Source organism: Elephas maximus, chromosome 19 (genome assembly GCF_024166365.1).
Source record: "Elephas maximus indicus isolate mEleMax1 chromosome 19, mEleMax1 primary haplotype, whole genome shotgun sequence".
In the NCBI taxonomy this organism is placed as follows: domain Eukaryota; kingdom Metazoa; phylum Chordata; class Mammalia; order Proboscidea; family Elephantidae; genus Elephas; species Elephas maximus.
Genome location: NC_064837.1, coordinates 31,748,016 through 31,762,572, shown reverse-complemented (window position 1 = coordinate 31,762,572; position 14,557 = coordinate 31,748,016). Strand labels below are relative to the sequence as shown.

Below are 14,557 nucleotides of genomic sequence, written 5' to 3'. Positions count from 1 at the left end.
CTCCTGCTGCCCGCTTCGGCCCGCGGGTGCCGCCGCCGCTGATCCTCGAAACACGGTCTCCTCGCACTCTCCCGGGCCGGGGGATGCGGAATGGTTTACAGAGGGACCGCGAGCCGCTGATTGGTCGCAAGCCGCCGTGACGTCGGCGGGCGCTGCATTAAGGCGAGGGGGCTTCCAGAGCTCAGCCAACAGCCAGGAGCAGTGACCGAGCCGCCAGAGCGGGGGAGAGACGCGCCGGGGCGGCGGACTGGGCCAAGAGATCGGGGACCAAGGGACGCACGCCCGGGGAGAGCCAACAACGAGTCGCGGCCCGGGCGGCGACAGCGGCGGCCAGCGCCGCGCTGTTCCAGCCGCCAGCCTACTACTGTAGCCTCTGCACCAGGACCTTTTTTTTTTTTTTTAAAAGCTCTCCAAGCTTACCCCTCCCCCGACTCCTCCCGCTACAAAAAAAAAGGGGGGGGGAGGAGGCTAGAAAGAAAACCCAGATTTACCACTACAACGAAAAAAGAGGGGGGAAAGGAAAAAGAGAGAGAAAGTCGCGCGACTGTGGGGTTGGACTCAGGCAGCTGGAGCGCGGGCCGAGAGATGCGGGGCTGCGCGCCCAGGCGGCCGCGAGTTGTGACTGGAGCCACGATGCACGGCCAGGCGCGGTGAGGAACCAGTGCGCATCGCCTCCCCGAAGGAGCCCAGGCGCAGGGAGGGGCGCCCCGAGGACACGGAGGCCGCTGGGCAGGACACCCGCCGAGGTGACGGGGCTGGGGCGGCGGGGAGCGGGCGAGCGCGTCTAGCTACGTCTGCCCAGAGTTGTCTCTCTCTGTCTTCGATTGACACACACACTTCTCCGAAAGGGGATAAACCCAAGCAACAACAGCAATCAACCACCAGCTCTCCCTCCTGCCTCCCTCCCCCTGCTCCCCAAACGGCCTGCCTCCGCCCCTCCCCCGGGCCCAGCGCGGGCGCCCGGCGCGTCCGGACCCGCTGCGCGATGCCGGCAGTTTAGGATCCAAAGCTTCTCTTCTCGTTTTGCTTTTTCCTTGACTTTTTTTTTTTTTTTAAAGAGCGGGGAAATCCTGGCGGTAGGCAGCCCGGCACGCACACTCCCACCCTCATACCCAGGACAAAAGCAGATGCACTTTGACTTCTGACAGCTCTACCTCAAGCCGGAGAACTCAGCAGCGCTTTCCCTGCAACCTGAGCTCGCCGTGCCGGCTTCTCCGCTTATTTATTTATTTCCGTTCCCACCTTCGCTCTCGGTGACCTTCACTCCTCAGTCGGCTCTGGGAAAAAGGGTCGCTTTCTCGCTCGCCTGAGACTCCTTTTCATCGCTCGGGGAGCTACGGGCCGGTGCTCGGCCCGGGGCCCTGGAACTCCTGGGCTGCGCGCTCCACCAAGGCGCTCCCCTCCCCCAGCAGCCTCGTTGCCCCTCTTTTGATTTCCTGGTGCGGCTTTTGGCTTGCAAGGCCGCGTGTGTCTCCTTCCTATTGGAAGGCTGGGGGAACTAGTGCAGGTCATCGTCGGGAGTCAGCCCCTCGGCTCTACCTGCCCCTTTCCTTCCGGGTCCGACCCGACCAAACCAAAGACCATGGTGCACTGTGCCGGCTGCAAAAGGCCCATCCTGGACCGCTTCCTCTTGAACGTGCTGGACAGGGCCTGGCACGTCAAGTGCGTCCAGTGCTGTGAATGTAAATGCAACCTGACCGAGAAGTGCTTCTCCCGGGAGGGCAAGCTCTACTGCAAGAACGACTTTTTCCGGTGAGTACTTCCTCGCGCGCCCGGGCTGCTCCCTCCCTGCGCGCCCTTCGCGGCCAGCTTCGGATCAGAGGTCAGCGTGGCCGCTGCGGCCGCGCCAGGAGCTGCCTCTGGACAGGGCAGCCAAATCCCGCGGGCGCCCTTCTATTCGCCAGCTGGCGCGCTAGGAGCCCGAGATGCGGCTTTGCTTGCGTCTTGGAACTGTGGGTCCGGGTTTGGCTGCACGTGCCGCGGAAAGAAAGGTCTGAGCCTACCTCGGCCCGGAAGCCCCTCCAAGCTTGGAAGGAGGCAGGGCAGCCTGGGGCCTGTCCTTCCGCCGCGGAGCTCTCCGCAACTGCGTTCTCCTGGCTGAGCCTTGAAACCTGGGCTCGCTCCCTCCCACTGTTTTCCAGCTCAGACAGGTCTTGGCGGGAACCGCCGAGCCTTTTGCGTGGTGTGTCCGGACCGCCTGCCGTGGGTGCAGCCGGGAAAAGCTCGGTCCCGAGGCTGATTCCGCACGCCAGGGGGTCTGCCTCAAACCTGCTCTGGCCTCTAAGCGCCGGCTTGGCAAACTGCCGCACTGTCGCCAGTTAAGTGCCCCAAGACCGCAGCCACCGCGGAGCAAGTTTTCCCCCGCTTCTTTGGCTGCCAAGGTCGGCGGGTGGTTCGGTCTTGGCCCAACGCCGACCCGGCTCGGAGGCGAGGGGCTCCTCTGCTCGCCCTCCCAGGCACTGCCCGGCAGCAGCCGCTACCTCCTTGCTGAAATCAAGGAGACAGCCAAGATTTGGCTGGCCCGAGCCGGGAGATCTCTTTCTACGCCCCCCACCCCTTTTAGTTTTTTAATTGTATTCATTTAAACTCACCATCTTGCCACCTCACCCACACAAACATAGTCAACAGAGAAGAAAAGGCTCAGGAGCGAATTCCTCTTTGCGGATTCGAAATCTCCCGGCTTACTCGGCTGATTTGGTTTCTGGTTTTCTCTTGAGTCTGTGGTGACAGATCTAGCTGGTGTGTGCGTGGGGATGTTCAAAGCCGGGACACTTTATTCAGAGGTCTGGGACACGCTGTTCCCATTGCCACTTCAGGACACATGGCTCCAGGTGCAGAGGGATCATGGAATAATGAGCTGTGCACATTCGCACCGCCCGGAGGAAGCGTGGCCTAAGCCTCTGAGCCGTGGCCCACCTGGCTAGGTTTCCCCGGGCCGGAGCCGGGTGCCCATTTCAGGTGGACGCCCGAGGCCTCCCTCCCTAAAGAGTGGCGGAGCGCCTAGAGCCGGCTCAGCCCCACAGCGGCTTGCCACTTGTGCAGATCTGCCGGGCTTTGAGCTTCAACGTGGCACAAACCAGCTGCGCCTGCCCGGCTCTCACGGTCGGTGTTAGCTTACCCGCCGCGGGGTGGGATCTCGCCAACCACCAGTCTGTGCGCGTGTCCTTTTACCGTGAGAGAGAGCCCGACGCTAGGAGAGAAAAGTGGCACTCAGGGCGCATTTATGTGGGACTTTAAAATTGAACTGTCCTCCGAATCTGATCGTTAAATAAGTTTTCCGCCGCCTTCTCGCCTTCTTCGGCGGCGCTTTTCTCCCCTGGGGTAAAGCGGACGAGAGTTCGTGCTGGCAATTTGGGGAGCTAGCCTTAACCGTGTGTGTCTCTCCCCTGACTTTTCCCTGGTCCCCTGCACTGTCCTCCTGCCTCCTCCCCCGCTTAATCGGCCTTCTGCTTCTCTTTCTTTCTGGCTCTCTCCCTTTCTTTTCCCCTTTTCTCCTTCGTCCTACTCCTTCTTCCTCTTTCTCTCTCCTGCTGTGGTTCTTTCTCCCGGCTTCTGTCTCCCCTTGCCCCTCGCCAACCCGGCCCCCTGCAGGTGTTTCGGTACCAAATGCGCTGGCTGTGCGCAGGGCATCTCCCCCAGCGACCTGGTGCGGAGGGCGCGGAGCAAAGTGTTTCACCTGAACTGCTTCACCTGCATGATGTGTAACAAGCAACTCTCCACCGGCGAAGAGCTATACATCATTGACGAGAACAAGTTCGTCTGCAAAGAGGATTACCTAAGCAACAGCAGTCTGGCCAAAGAGAACAGCCTCCACTCGGGTGAGGCCCCAAATCCCGTCTCCCTAGGGGCGGGCGGGTCCTGGGAAAGGAAGGCCCGCCACGGCCGCTGCTCACCTGTCCCTTCACTCTCCGCAGCCACCACTGGCAGCGACCCCAGTTTGTCACCGGACTCCCAAGACCCGTCGCAGGACGACGCCAAGGACTCGGAGAGCGCCAACGTGTCGGACAAGGAAGGGGGCAGCAACGAGAATGACGACCAGAATCTAGGTGCTAAGCGGCGAGGGCCACGCACTACCATTAAAGCCAAGCAGCTGGAGACGCTGAAGGCCGCCTTCGCCGCCACGCCCAAGCCCACGCGCCACATCCGCGAGCAGCTGGCCCAAGAGACCGGCCTCAACATGCGCGTCATCCAGGTCAGGGCCGGGGCGCGCCACTCCGCCACCTAGACGCCCACACTGCCAGTCTAGGCACCCAGATCCAGCCCGGGAGAGCCGAGCGGCGAGGAGGAGAGCGAGTCGACAGAGGCTGGTGGGGGAGGGGGTTGGGGGTAGACTCAGACACACCTCAACCCCGCCGGGCCTTTGAAACACCGCGGGATGCCTAGAGAACCAGGAAATCCCACAGCCTCCTCCTCCTCCCAGCACAACTGAGGTGACAGTGGCGGTAGAGGGGGAGGAGCGGGGAGCTCAGCAGGAGGCTGGAGAGGGGGACTGTATCGGACACCGCAGAGAGAGTTGGGACCCTTCTTTCTCCATCACCCCTTTCCGGATTCGGGAGGAGCCGGGAGGTCGGTGGGCACACCGGCATTAATCTGTTCCACTGGCTTCTGTGTCCTTAAATTCAATTTTGTGTGTCCCTCATCCCGGTTAGATAAGGCCCAGAGCAAAGACTAACCCTCCAAACAGAGGTGGGGCGTCTTGGATTGAGGGAGAACGGGTTGGAGGGAGACTCAGCTCTCCCTCTGGAGCAGAGAGCAGAGGCAACCATCTGGGGGCAGCTGGGCCTATGCATTGTGAGGGCGTGAGGCAGCTTGTGATTCGCGAGTCTCTGATCCAAGCCTGCGTGTCAGAAGCCTGGTGCCTGGGAGGCTCTGCGAGGCCAGGGTGGGTGTGCCTAAGAGGCCGAGTGTACACGTGCAGGCCGCCCTCAACAGGAGGACCTGCGGCCTCTTGGAGGCTGTAGGAGCCTGCGCTCACATAAATGGGAGGTTGAGGGTCTGTTTCAGAGGCTGTGTGAAAATGTTTGGGACTGGGAGGGTGCGAGTGAGTTTGAAAAGGAGATGGTGGGTTTTGGTTATTGTTGCAAGATGATATGTCAACAGGAGGCCGTTTCCATGTTTTTTTTTTTTTTTATCATGTGGGGAGTTGCAAGAGACTGCAAAAGAGAAGCTGCATGTGTGACACTGTTTTGGGGAGGTTGAGTGTGTACAGCCCTCAAAAAGCTATAATTGTGACAGTGATTGTTAGAAACAACGGGGCTACTCCCCCCCCGCCACGCCGACCGCCTCACATCGGACAGGGTGACCTGCCCAGGTCCTCCTGCTGGGAATCCTGCTCACCATTGGCTCAGGGTCCACCCAGCGCGATCCCCACTAGAGACACTCAACCACCAACACACACACACACACACGCACCCTGGCGCCTGGAGTCGGGCAGTGGAGGGGTGAGGGGCGGGGCGGCTCACCCGGGCTTAGGGAATACTCAGTGGCCTCACCCCGCACGGGTGTGTCCTTCAGGTCTGGTTCCAGAACCGGCGCTCCAAGGAAAGGAGAATGAAGCAACTGAGCGCGCTGGGCGCCCGGCGCCATGCCTTCTTCCGCAGTCCGCGCCGGATGCGGCCGCTCGTGGACCGTCTGGAGCCGGGCGAACTCATTCCGAACGGGCCCTTCTCCTTCTATGGAGGTGGGTGCGCGGCCGAGCGGCGGAGCGCGACCAGGCAGCGGGTGGCTTCGCTGGAAGCGGGTGGCAGCGCGGGAGGTGCTCTTCGCTTTCCCCGGAGAAATGAAGAGTTAGGGAGCAACCGGGGAAGATGAGGGAGTAAAGCCAAGGGAGGTGGGGGATCCCGACCCTGAATGAGGCGGTGGGCAGGGAGGGAGCAGTGCCAGCGTGTGCGCCCAGCTTCCTCCCAGCTCCACAGGGGCACCCCACGCGTTCCGGGCGCGCGCACTCCCGGTCCCGCTCAGAGCGCGCTTTCCCGCCCTGAGTGCCCCTCCTGACCCAGGGCGCCGCCCTGACCTCCTTCTCTCCGCCATCCTGCAGATTACCAGAGCGAGTACTACGGCCCCGGGGGCAACTACGACTTCTTCCCGCAAGGCCCCCCGTCCTCGCAGGCCCAGACGCCTGTGGACCTGCCCTTTGTGCCGTCCTCCGGGCCTTCCGGGACGCCGCTGGGCGGCCTGGAGCACCCGCTGCCCGGCCACCACCCGTCGACCGAGGCTCAGCGGTTCACCGACATCCTGGCGCACCCCCCTGGGGACTCGCCCAGCCCCGAGCCCAGCCTGCCCGGGCCCCTGCACTCCATGTCGGCTGAGGTCTTCGGGCCCAGCCCACCCTTCTCATCACTGTCGGTCAATGGTGGGGGAAGCTACGGGAACCACCTGTCCCACCCCCCCGAAATGAACGAGGCAGCAGTGTGGTAGCGGGCCTCGCACGGTTCTAAGAGTTCGTGGTTGTACAGAAGTGAACATTTATTTAAGAAAAAAAATAAATAAATAAAAAGCAAGTCCTCCCCCACTTCCGCCAGCCTCGGGGACCATTCTCGGTCTGGAGAGACGGGATGGGAAAGGGGGACACGAAATAGGATCCAAATCCACCTCGAGGCAGGACTGGGATCTGCTCGCCGAAGAGAAAGGTGCAGAACTGGGGCTCTCGAAGGGAAAGGCAGACCTCTCCCCACTTCCCCTCTGGACGCTGAACCGTGGAAGGACCCCGCGGGCGTGCGCGCCTAGTCCACGGGCGATGGAGAGTCACATGCAGCGACCGCCGGCGTGCGCGGCCAGTGGAGATGCCAGGAGCCGCAGGAAGGGAGGCCGCGCGGCACAGCCCCGTGAGGGAGGTGAAGCGGCCCGGGGCGCCCTGGGCCAGGCCAGGAAGGTTCTGGCTCTGGGAAACCCTTTCTTAGTGTTGTCTCAGAGTTCAGCAACAGCGACAACAAACTCTGTATAGCTTCAGAAACGCCGACCTGCTGTGCATCAGGTGGGACTATATATATATATATATATATATTTTGTCTATCTGGGTTTTGGTTTTTTGTTTTTGCCAAAATTGCAAAATTCTAAATGTAAAGCCCTCAGTATCAACTCTTCTACCTTTGCAAAACTCTACCCCCACTTACGCGGATACACACGCAGACACACACGTTAGAATGGTCTCCAGCCAGACCTCTCCCTAAAATGACTTGAACATCGGCCGTACAAGAGAAGTATTCTACCTTCACACATGAAAAGTTAATAAATAAATAAATAAAGACTATTGAACTAAAAACAGTCAACTGTTTACGTCTAAATGTTAAATTCAGGAGTTCAGTGTTTTACTAATATATCCTGTTTTGAAACCTCTTGTTCAAGAACAAAATGTTTTGAGCAATCAACCAAAATTGTTTCTTTTCTTTTCCTGTAGATGTTCCGACAGCCTTGCAGGGCTTGCAGCTCACTGTGCTAGTACGTAAAAAGGTGTTGTTTACACGAGGCAAAGAGAAAACAATATTCAGACAGTTGCCAAATAGAAAAATTATAGCACAAATACTGTAAAGGTGCCTGGCACCAGCAACCTGAGAAAGTGTTTAAAAAAAAAAAGTGTTACAAGGTTTAAAAAAACATCTTTGCTAATTTTTAGTCCTGTTGAACATTCATGGAATTGTTAATATGACTTATATAGACCCACACAGGTTTTATTTTTGTGTCTTTAAAATCAAAGTCCAAAATATTTAAATTTTATGGTCAAATATGCAGTCAACAGCTGCTACTTTTTTCTTTATATATTAAATTTCTCATATGTCTTTTATTGTTCTAATAAACCTAAGCTTGTGTGACCTCCAGTGCATATTAGACCATTCACTGTATGAAAGAAAACATGTTGAATAAATCTGTGAGTTTTTAATAAAAATAGAAAACCTGACGTTTAGATAATTGGTGTGTTATTTGATATTTTAACGCCCAGCGGAGAGCCTTGATGGGGAACTGAATGGCCCCTCAGAAGCCAGGAGGAAGAAAGAGGCAGGATTGGGGTGATGTATCCATTTTCGCCTTGGCTATGGTTGAACCCCCTTGCTAATGCCAGCCCGAGTTTTTCTCTGTGGCTTCCTGCTGTTCTTAACTACAGATTTGCATTCTGTGGATTTAACTGATACAATTGAAGAGATGTTTGCTGATAAATTAATACAGAATTTGAAATAGAAATCAAATCCATGGCTAAAAATGAGTGGTCCAGTTTGTGATTAGGCATGATACTCTGTGCATTTTCTCTGCCCCCCCCCAATGCATAACCAGGCTTGTGAATGTCAACCTGTAAATATATAGTTAGAGATGATCCTTTCCAGTTTCAATTCATTTCCCATAGATAATCCTGCTTTCTAATTTGGCGGTTTGAAAGATAACGTCAAATGAATCTACAGTACAGCTAGAAATGAAATACTTTAATCCCTTTCACAGAGCTGATATGAAATCGTTGTTTTATAGTATTTGTTACATTTGAAGTTCCCCAGAAGGAAAAATATTTTGCCTGGCACAAGATACATATTCAGTTTCTCTGGAAGGTGAACAAAAATAACCAATATAGAAATCAAATTTCAACTGCGAGTTGCCAATAGGTTCTAAAAAACAGTTCAATCCCTTCCAAGCCTTCATTAGATATGGAAGGAATTTAAATATTTTATCTACTATGAAATAGGTGTGTGTGGGTGTATGCCTGCTTTAATATCAGATGCTATTAGAGTTCCAGGATTACTCCTGCATATCTGGATTATTTATTTCCTTATTTTAAAAGTCAAAACTTCTTACATTATGGTCTGTAATTTCCAGTGCTGTTTTCATGTTTTGTTAAGACACAACCAAGTTTATCCTTCCTGCAGAGAAGGCTTTAAAATAAGCAATATTTCACAGCATCCATATGACTGTTTACCTAATGGGGTGGGGTGATGGGACTCTCAGGGAAGAATTGGGCACAGTTCTTGCAGAAATGGGAATTTATGAAAGAGAGGGTAGACTTTTGAAACTCTTAGTCTCCGCATGCAGCTGATTTCTTCACCTGCTTCACATAGAATCATTAGATCAGCTTGTTTTCGCCCTTTTAGCATTTATGTACATTAAATCATAGCCAACTTATTCATCATAGAGTCCCCCTCCCTTTTTAAGGACATTCATTTAACTGAACGCGCGCTCACTGGGAAGTTGCATTTTCCTATCAGGACTGCTGAATTATTTAGCAGCTTTATTGCGGCACCGCGAGCTTGAGAAGAAGTGTTGTAGAGTTAGGCACCACGGTGTGAACTCAATTCTTCTCTCTGACTCCGCCGCCGCGGCGCAGTCTTTCCCTTCCGCGGGTTATCCACAACCCTGGCAAATACCGGAACAGGTGGGAACGCTCGGCAGTCAAATTTGGAGCCGAAAGCCGGGGAAGAGGCGGCCTAGGAATGGCAGAGACGGTCCCTTCCCATGGGGGCTGCGCTGCCCGTCTCCGGGCCAGAAGTACGGGGCTGCGCTGCATCTTGCCCACTCGGCTGCGTTGGGAGCTCCCAGGGCAGGCTTGCGGCCTGGAGGGGAGCGCCACAGCGGTCCCCTCCCGCCCAGGAGGGCAGCTTCCTCTCTGGCCAGGTCTAGCAGCCTGGTTTCTCCTCGCAGCCATCTTAAAGCCGCCTCCCCCTTGCCTCCCGCCACCTGCCCTCGGGGTTCCAGCAGCGGGGAGCCGCCATCTGCGCGGGCAAGGGAGCCGAAGCTCACCCACCCAACCTCTCCAGACTGGTGGAGGCTAGGGGCTGGTTCGGACAGAGATAGGGTCGGGGAGGAGGACGCCTGGAGAGCCAGGATAGGCATTTCCAGGGGTCTGAGAAGAGAGGCAGGTCTGGACCTGGTTTCCCAAAACTCTTGAAACCCCTACTCACTTGAAGAATTCATTGGGGCAATGGGAGGGGGTTTCCCCTCTCACCTATTCCCATCATCTGCTGCTCCTACATCTGCCTACCACTCTGTAGTCCTTAGGCAGCAGGCAGACAGATTGTGAACTGGGAGACCCCGTTACCTTCTCTGGAGAAGACTGACTGCTCTTTTGGATGAGGGCTCCTGGTTGATTCTCATCTCCCTGCTTGAGCATTTAGAGGTTGAAATTTCTGCTAGGGAAGTATAGTCTTTGAAATCTCCCCTCCTATAATTCATCCTCCATTTGCATCAGGCATTCCTCCCCAGGATCTCAAGAAACTAGAATGCTGGTAGGGACAGGCCCCAGAAAGAACATTTGGGAGGTTATAGTCCTTGACCGTGTCTCAATTCCTCTCAGTCACATCTTAAGTTCTTAAATCCTTTTGCATCCACTCCTGTGGGCCCCTTCCAACCATCAGTGTGGAATAAAAGAGCAGGGGAAGCATTTGGGGGTAGCTGGGATGTATATGGGAGCCCTGGTGGCTCCATGGTTAAGAGCTCGGCTGCTAACTAGAAGGTCAACAGTTCAAATCCACCAGCTGTTCCTCGGACACCCCATGGGGAAGTTCTATCTCGGTCCTACGGGGTCACTATGAGTCGAAATTGACTAGATGGCAATGAGTTCGGTTCTTTGGTTGGGATGTATGTGACAGGAGTGGAGCGGTCTTTATTACTTCCTAAAAAGGTTTCCTAGGTCAGCAGAGACCAGGGAGAGAAGGCAGAGTAGATGAGCAGATCTACAGCATTTTCCTCTGGCTGTGTGCCCAGCCCAGCCCCAGAATCATCCAGCAGTGACCTGTTTGCATGACAGCTCAGAGGTGGTCTCTGCCCCTGACTCACCTCCCTCCCCTCTTCTCTTTACCCCAAGCCTAGGTTTCTAAGCATTATTAATGTCCTCCACAGCAGGAGAAGAGGATTGGGGGAAGTAGTTTCCTAAATGTGGGGTGGGAGAAATATTTTTGTTCTTTGAAGCACAGGGGGATGCCAGTTGTTATAGCCTGAGGAGCATGCTGCTGCTCTGGAGGGCCCAGAAGCAGGCACCAGGCTTTGATTACAGGGGGTAAGTTAAAAAAAAAAATCTGTTCTCACCAGAGTTCTCTTACTCAAGGGGATGGTAAAATGCACTTTTCCTGGCCTGAGCCCCCAGCCTATGGTGCCTATGTCCTAGTCGTTATTCTTCAAGAGCCACCTAGGGTGGGAACATGGGACATGGCATACAAAAGTGTTGGCCTCTAATTGCTCTTGACCCTTAGGGCATAGGAAGAGAGAGACCCTCACATTCCTTGGATTACACAGGAGACACTGAGGAGTTGAGGATTTCAGGCTACTCAGCTGTGGGGTCCAACTGGCCTGGGCTGAACCCAAGAAGGGGCACTGCCACAGTGCACCCCTAATATCTCTTCTCTGAATCCTTTAGAGGTACTGTCTGTTTAGGGGGTTCTAGGTCTCTTCAGGTGACCTCAAACAGATAGTGGGATGATAGAGCACTTCCTACTCACCTCTTATCATTCCTTATTGTAGTTTCTGTTTACATGTTTGTCTGCCCCCTAGGCTGCTCACCAACAGAACAGAATCTAACTTACTCATCATTGTATCTCATCTAGCAGTGCCTGCCACGTAGCGGGCAGTCAGGGAATGCTTGATGAATGCAGGCAAGTGTAAAGGAATTGTATCTTTCTGTGTGCTTGAATGCTATTAAATTTATCCTATTAAGTCTTTATATTTCGAGTCTACCTGTGCTCCTCTAACGGTAGACATGAGTTTTTCTGCCTTTGTACACCGGTTTTAGGTGTGTGAACATCTCATCTCATTTTTGCACAGAAAAGATCAATACCGAGGGGGTCGCTATGAGTCGGAATTGACTCGACGGCAGTGGGTGTGGTTTTTGGTTTCTTACCGAGGGGGTATGCAGTAGAGTAATCCCCACCTCCTTTTCTTCCCCCTGCTCAGACAAGGCTACTTGGAGAAGCTACAAAAACGATTTTTATTTATGCACAACCATGTTGTTGTTAGTTGCAAAGTTGGTTCAGACTCATAGCGACCCCTATGTACAGCAGAACGAGACACTGTTCGGTCCTGCGCCATCCTCACAGTCGTTGCTATGTTTAAACCCATCGTTACAGCCACTGTGTCCATCTATCTTGTTGAAGATCTTCCTCTCTTTCACTAACCCTCTACCAAACATGATGCCCTTAGTGATCTTCTAATTATTCGTCTTAATAAAAGACGCCAGCAGTCCGCCGAAGACTTAAAATGCTCATCCCTGACATAGGATTCCCAAATCGTGGCACAGGGCCAGAGACATGTGCTTGGCCCCGGGCTCCTCCAAACTGCGAAACGCCAAACCTATTTTTGGTACAAGTCTGAACGAGGTTCCAGATGCTGACCCCTGGCCCCCTCTTCCTCCCCAAATAAACCACCATGGGCCATGGCTACATTGCACTTTATTCCTAAGAGAGTCTCGCACAAATCTTGCCGCATATCTTGTGTTAAGGGGACGCTGGCCCCGCACACTGCAACCTCCGCTCTGCGCTGGCGGCGACCACGTGCCCTCGCGCGCTCCCGCACCGCCCAGCACGCCGCTTCGACGCACGCGCACGCGCACGCGCACACGAGGCCGGCCGCAGACAATCCCTTCAGCCTCCCGCGCGCTTCCGCCTTCATCCTAGCAACGCTCGGAATGACTCGTAGCCCCGCCCCTCCCGCGCGGCTCCCGGAAGTTGCCGGCCCGGAGTTGGGCGCAGGGAGCAGGGCAGTTACTGGCTGTGTGGGGAGGACCTAGTGGGGAGAGAACGTCAGGGCTTTGGTTGGGTCGCAAATTCACGTGCGTCACGCGGGCCGAGACCTGGTGAAGATGGCGGGGCCGCAGCCCCTGGCGCTGCAGCTGGAACAGCTGTTGAACCCGCGACCGCGCGAGGCGGATCCTGAGGCGGACCCGGAGGAGGGTGAGGCCTGACTGGGGCAGGCCACGTGCGGAGCGGTGGGCCCGGCCCTGTGCGAGCCCGGGGGCCGCGAATGAGGGGCGGGCAGCCCGGCCTTTCCACCTAACCCTCAGTTCTTCGCCTGACGCAGAGAAAAGCTCCCGGACCGGGAGGGGGCTTTGGCGTCTTTCTGACACGCACTCGCTAGACTTGGTGCTCTGGCGGGGGGAATGCTCGGGAGACTCAGGCGAAGACCCGGTTTTGGGTCGAGGGCTGTCGCAGGGAGCCAGAATATAATAGCAGGCTGGAAGTTAGCTTTCAGGATACCCTTACTGGTGTTGCGTTAGAAATGGGGAGAAAGAAGTCCCATCATTTCTTTCTCTAGCTGCCCCCAAGACCTTGTTTGAAGAATAAAGGAAGAAGTAGAATTCCCTGATGCTGTTTAAGCCTCTTTAGGCCTCAAGACACTTGGTCAGGGTCTGAGGAGTGAGACGTGTTTTTTAAGCTGACGTTCAGGGTGTCGCTGAGAATAATCTTGCTTTAGACTTGAGTCAGAGAAGTGTGAGGAAGGGAGAATAAGGAGGGATAAATATGAATAGTTGGACCGTGTCTTAGGAATATCAGTTGAAGGAACTGGGGCTGTTTAGCCAGTATAAGCGAAGAAAACTCGCTGAGGGATGGAGACGGCATGATGATAGAACATGATGACTGACTTGTAAGCTGAATTTGAGGGACTGTCATGAAAGAGAAATTAGCCTAGTTTTGTATGATCCCAGGCATAGAAATATTACCTGTGAGTAGCTTCAGGGAGTTAACTTTCTATTGAGGTACAGCAGTGAGGTGAGTGGTCTGTCTTGGGAAGTAATGAGTTTCCTGTTCTTGGAAGTTGGTGGGGATTTTGTAGTGGACATTCAAGTGTCAGATGAAGGGGTTGACTAGGGTTATCATTTAAGTTCCTTCTAACATGGAGATTCTGATTACTTTCCCCCTCCTCCACAGCCACTGTTGCTAGAGTGATTGACAGGTTTGATGAAGGGGAAGATGGGGAAGGTGATTTCCTGGCAGTGGGTAGCATCAGAAAACTGGCATCAGCGTCCCTCTTGGACACAGACAAAAGATATTCAGGCAAGACCACCTCTAGAAAAGCTTGGAAGGAAGACCACTGGGAGCAGACTCTGCCAGGCTCATCTGGTGAGTAGACATACTTGCATGCTACTCCTTTGTAATTTTTATGTGCTAAAATCCTTTTTTTTTTGGTGTGTATGTGTGTGGGGAGGAAACCCTGGTGGTGTAGTGGTTAAATGGTACGGCTGCTAACCAAAGGGACGGCAGTTCAAATCTGCCAGGCGCTCTTTGGAAACTCTATGGGGGCAGTTCTACTCTGTCCTCTAGGGTCGCTATGAGTCAGAATCGACTTGACAGCACTGGGTTTGGTTTTGGTTTTGGTATGTGTGTGTAGTGGGGGTTGATCTCTGCAAGACTAATCTGTGTGCCCTTACATATTATTTTAGGAGAGACCATTGATCTGGCACAAGAAAGGGCCTTTGAGGGTATTTAATTTCACTCCATAAGGAATCTAAAATCCAGAGTGATTAGTTGCTGTACTCCTTATATTCAGACCAATGGTTCACCCTAAAAGAAAGGGCAGTGCATATTGGATATTAAAGAGGGCTGTGTGTTTAAAAAGCACTGTGTCTGATGAGCATGCTGCTAATCTTGAGTTTTGA

General features: G+C 54.3%; 2 protein-coding genes across 5 annotated transcripts in view; both read left to right on the top strand.

Annotated features, from left to right (window-relative positions):
• Positions 1–1,582: 1,582 nt before the first annotated feature.
• On the top strand, positions 1,583–6,417 carry LHX1 (LIM homeobox 1). Its single transcript, XM_049859464.1, has 5 exons — positions 1,583–1,752; positions 3,592–3,818; positions 3,915–4,192; positions 5,515–5,680; positions 6,038–6,417. The coding sequence occupies exons 1-5, from the start codon at positions 1,583–1,585 to the stop codon at positions 6,415–6,417; spliced, it is 1,221 nt and encodes a 406-aa protein (XP_049715421.1).
• A 6,118-nt stretch (positions 6,418–12,535) lies between these two features.
• AATF (apoptosis antagonizing transcription factor) overlaps positions 12,536–14,557 on the top strand; it is a 115,692-nt gene continuing 113,670 nt past the window's right edge. For all 4 annotated transcript variants that reach the window (XR_007513992.1, XR_007513991.1, XM_049859455.1 and 1 more), the window contains exons 1-2: positions 12,536–12,854; positions 13,830–14,021. Coding sequence is in view for 2 of the 4 variants with exons in the window: in XM_049859455.1 (XP_049715412.1) it covers positions 12,764–12,854; positions 13,830–14,021 (283 nt within the window). In the remaining 2 variants the exon portion in view is untranslated. The remainder of the gene's footprint in view (positions 12,855–13,829; positions 14,022–14,557) is intronic.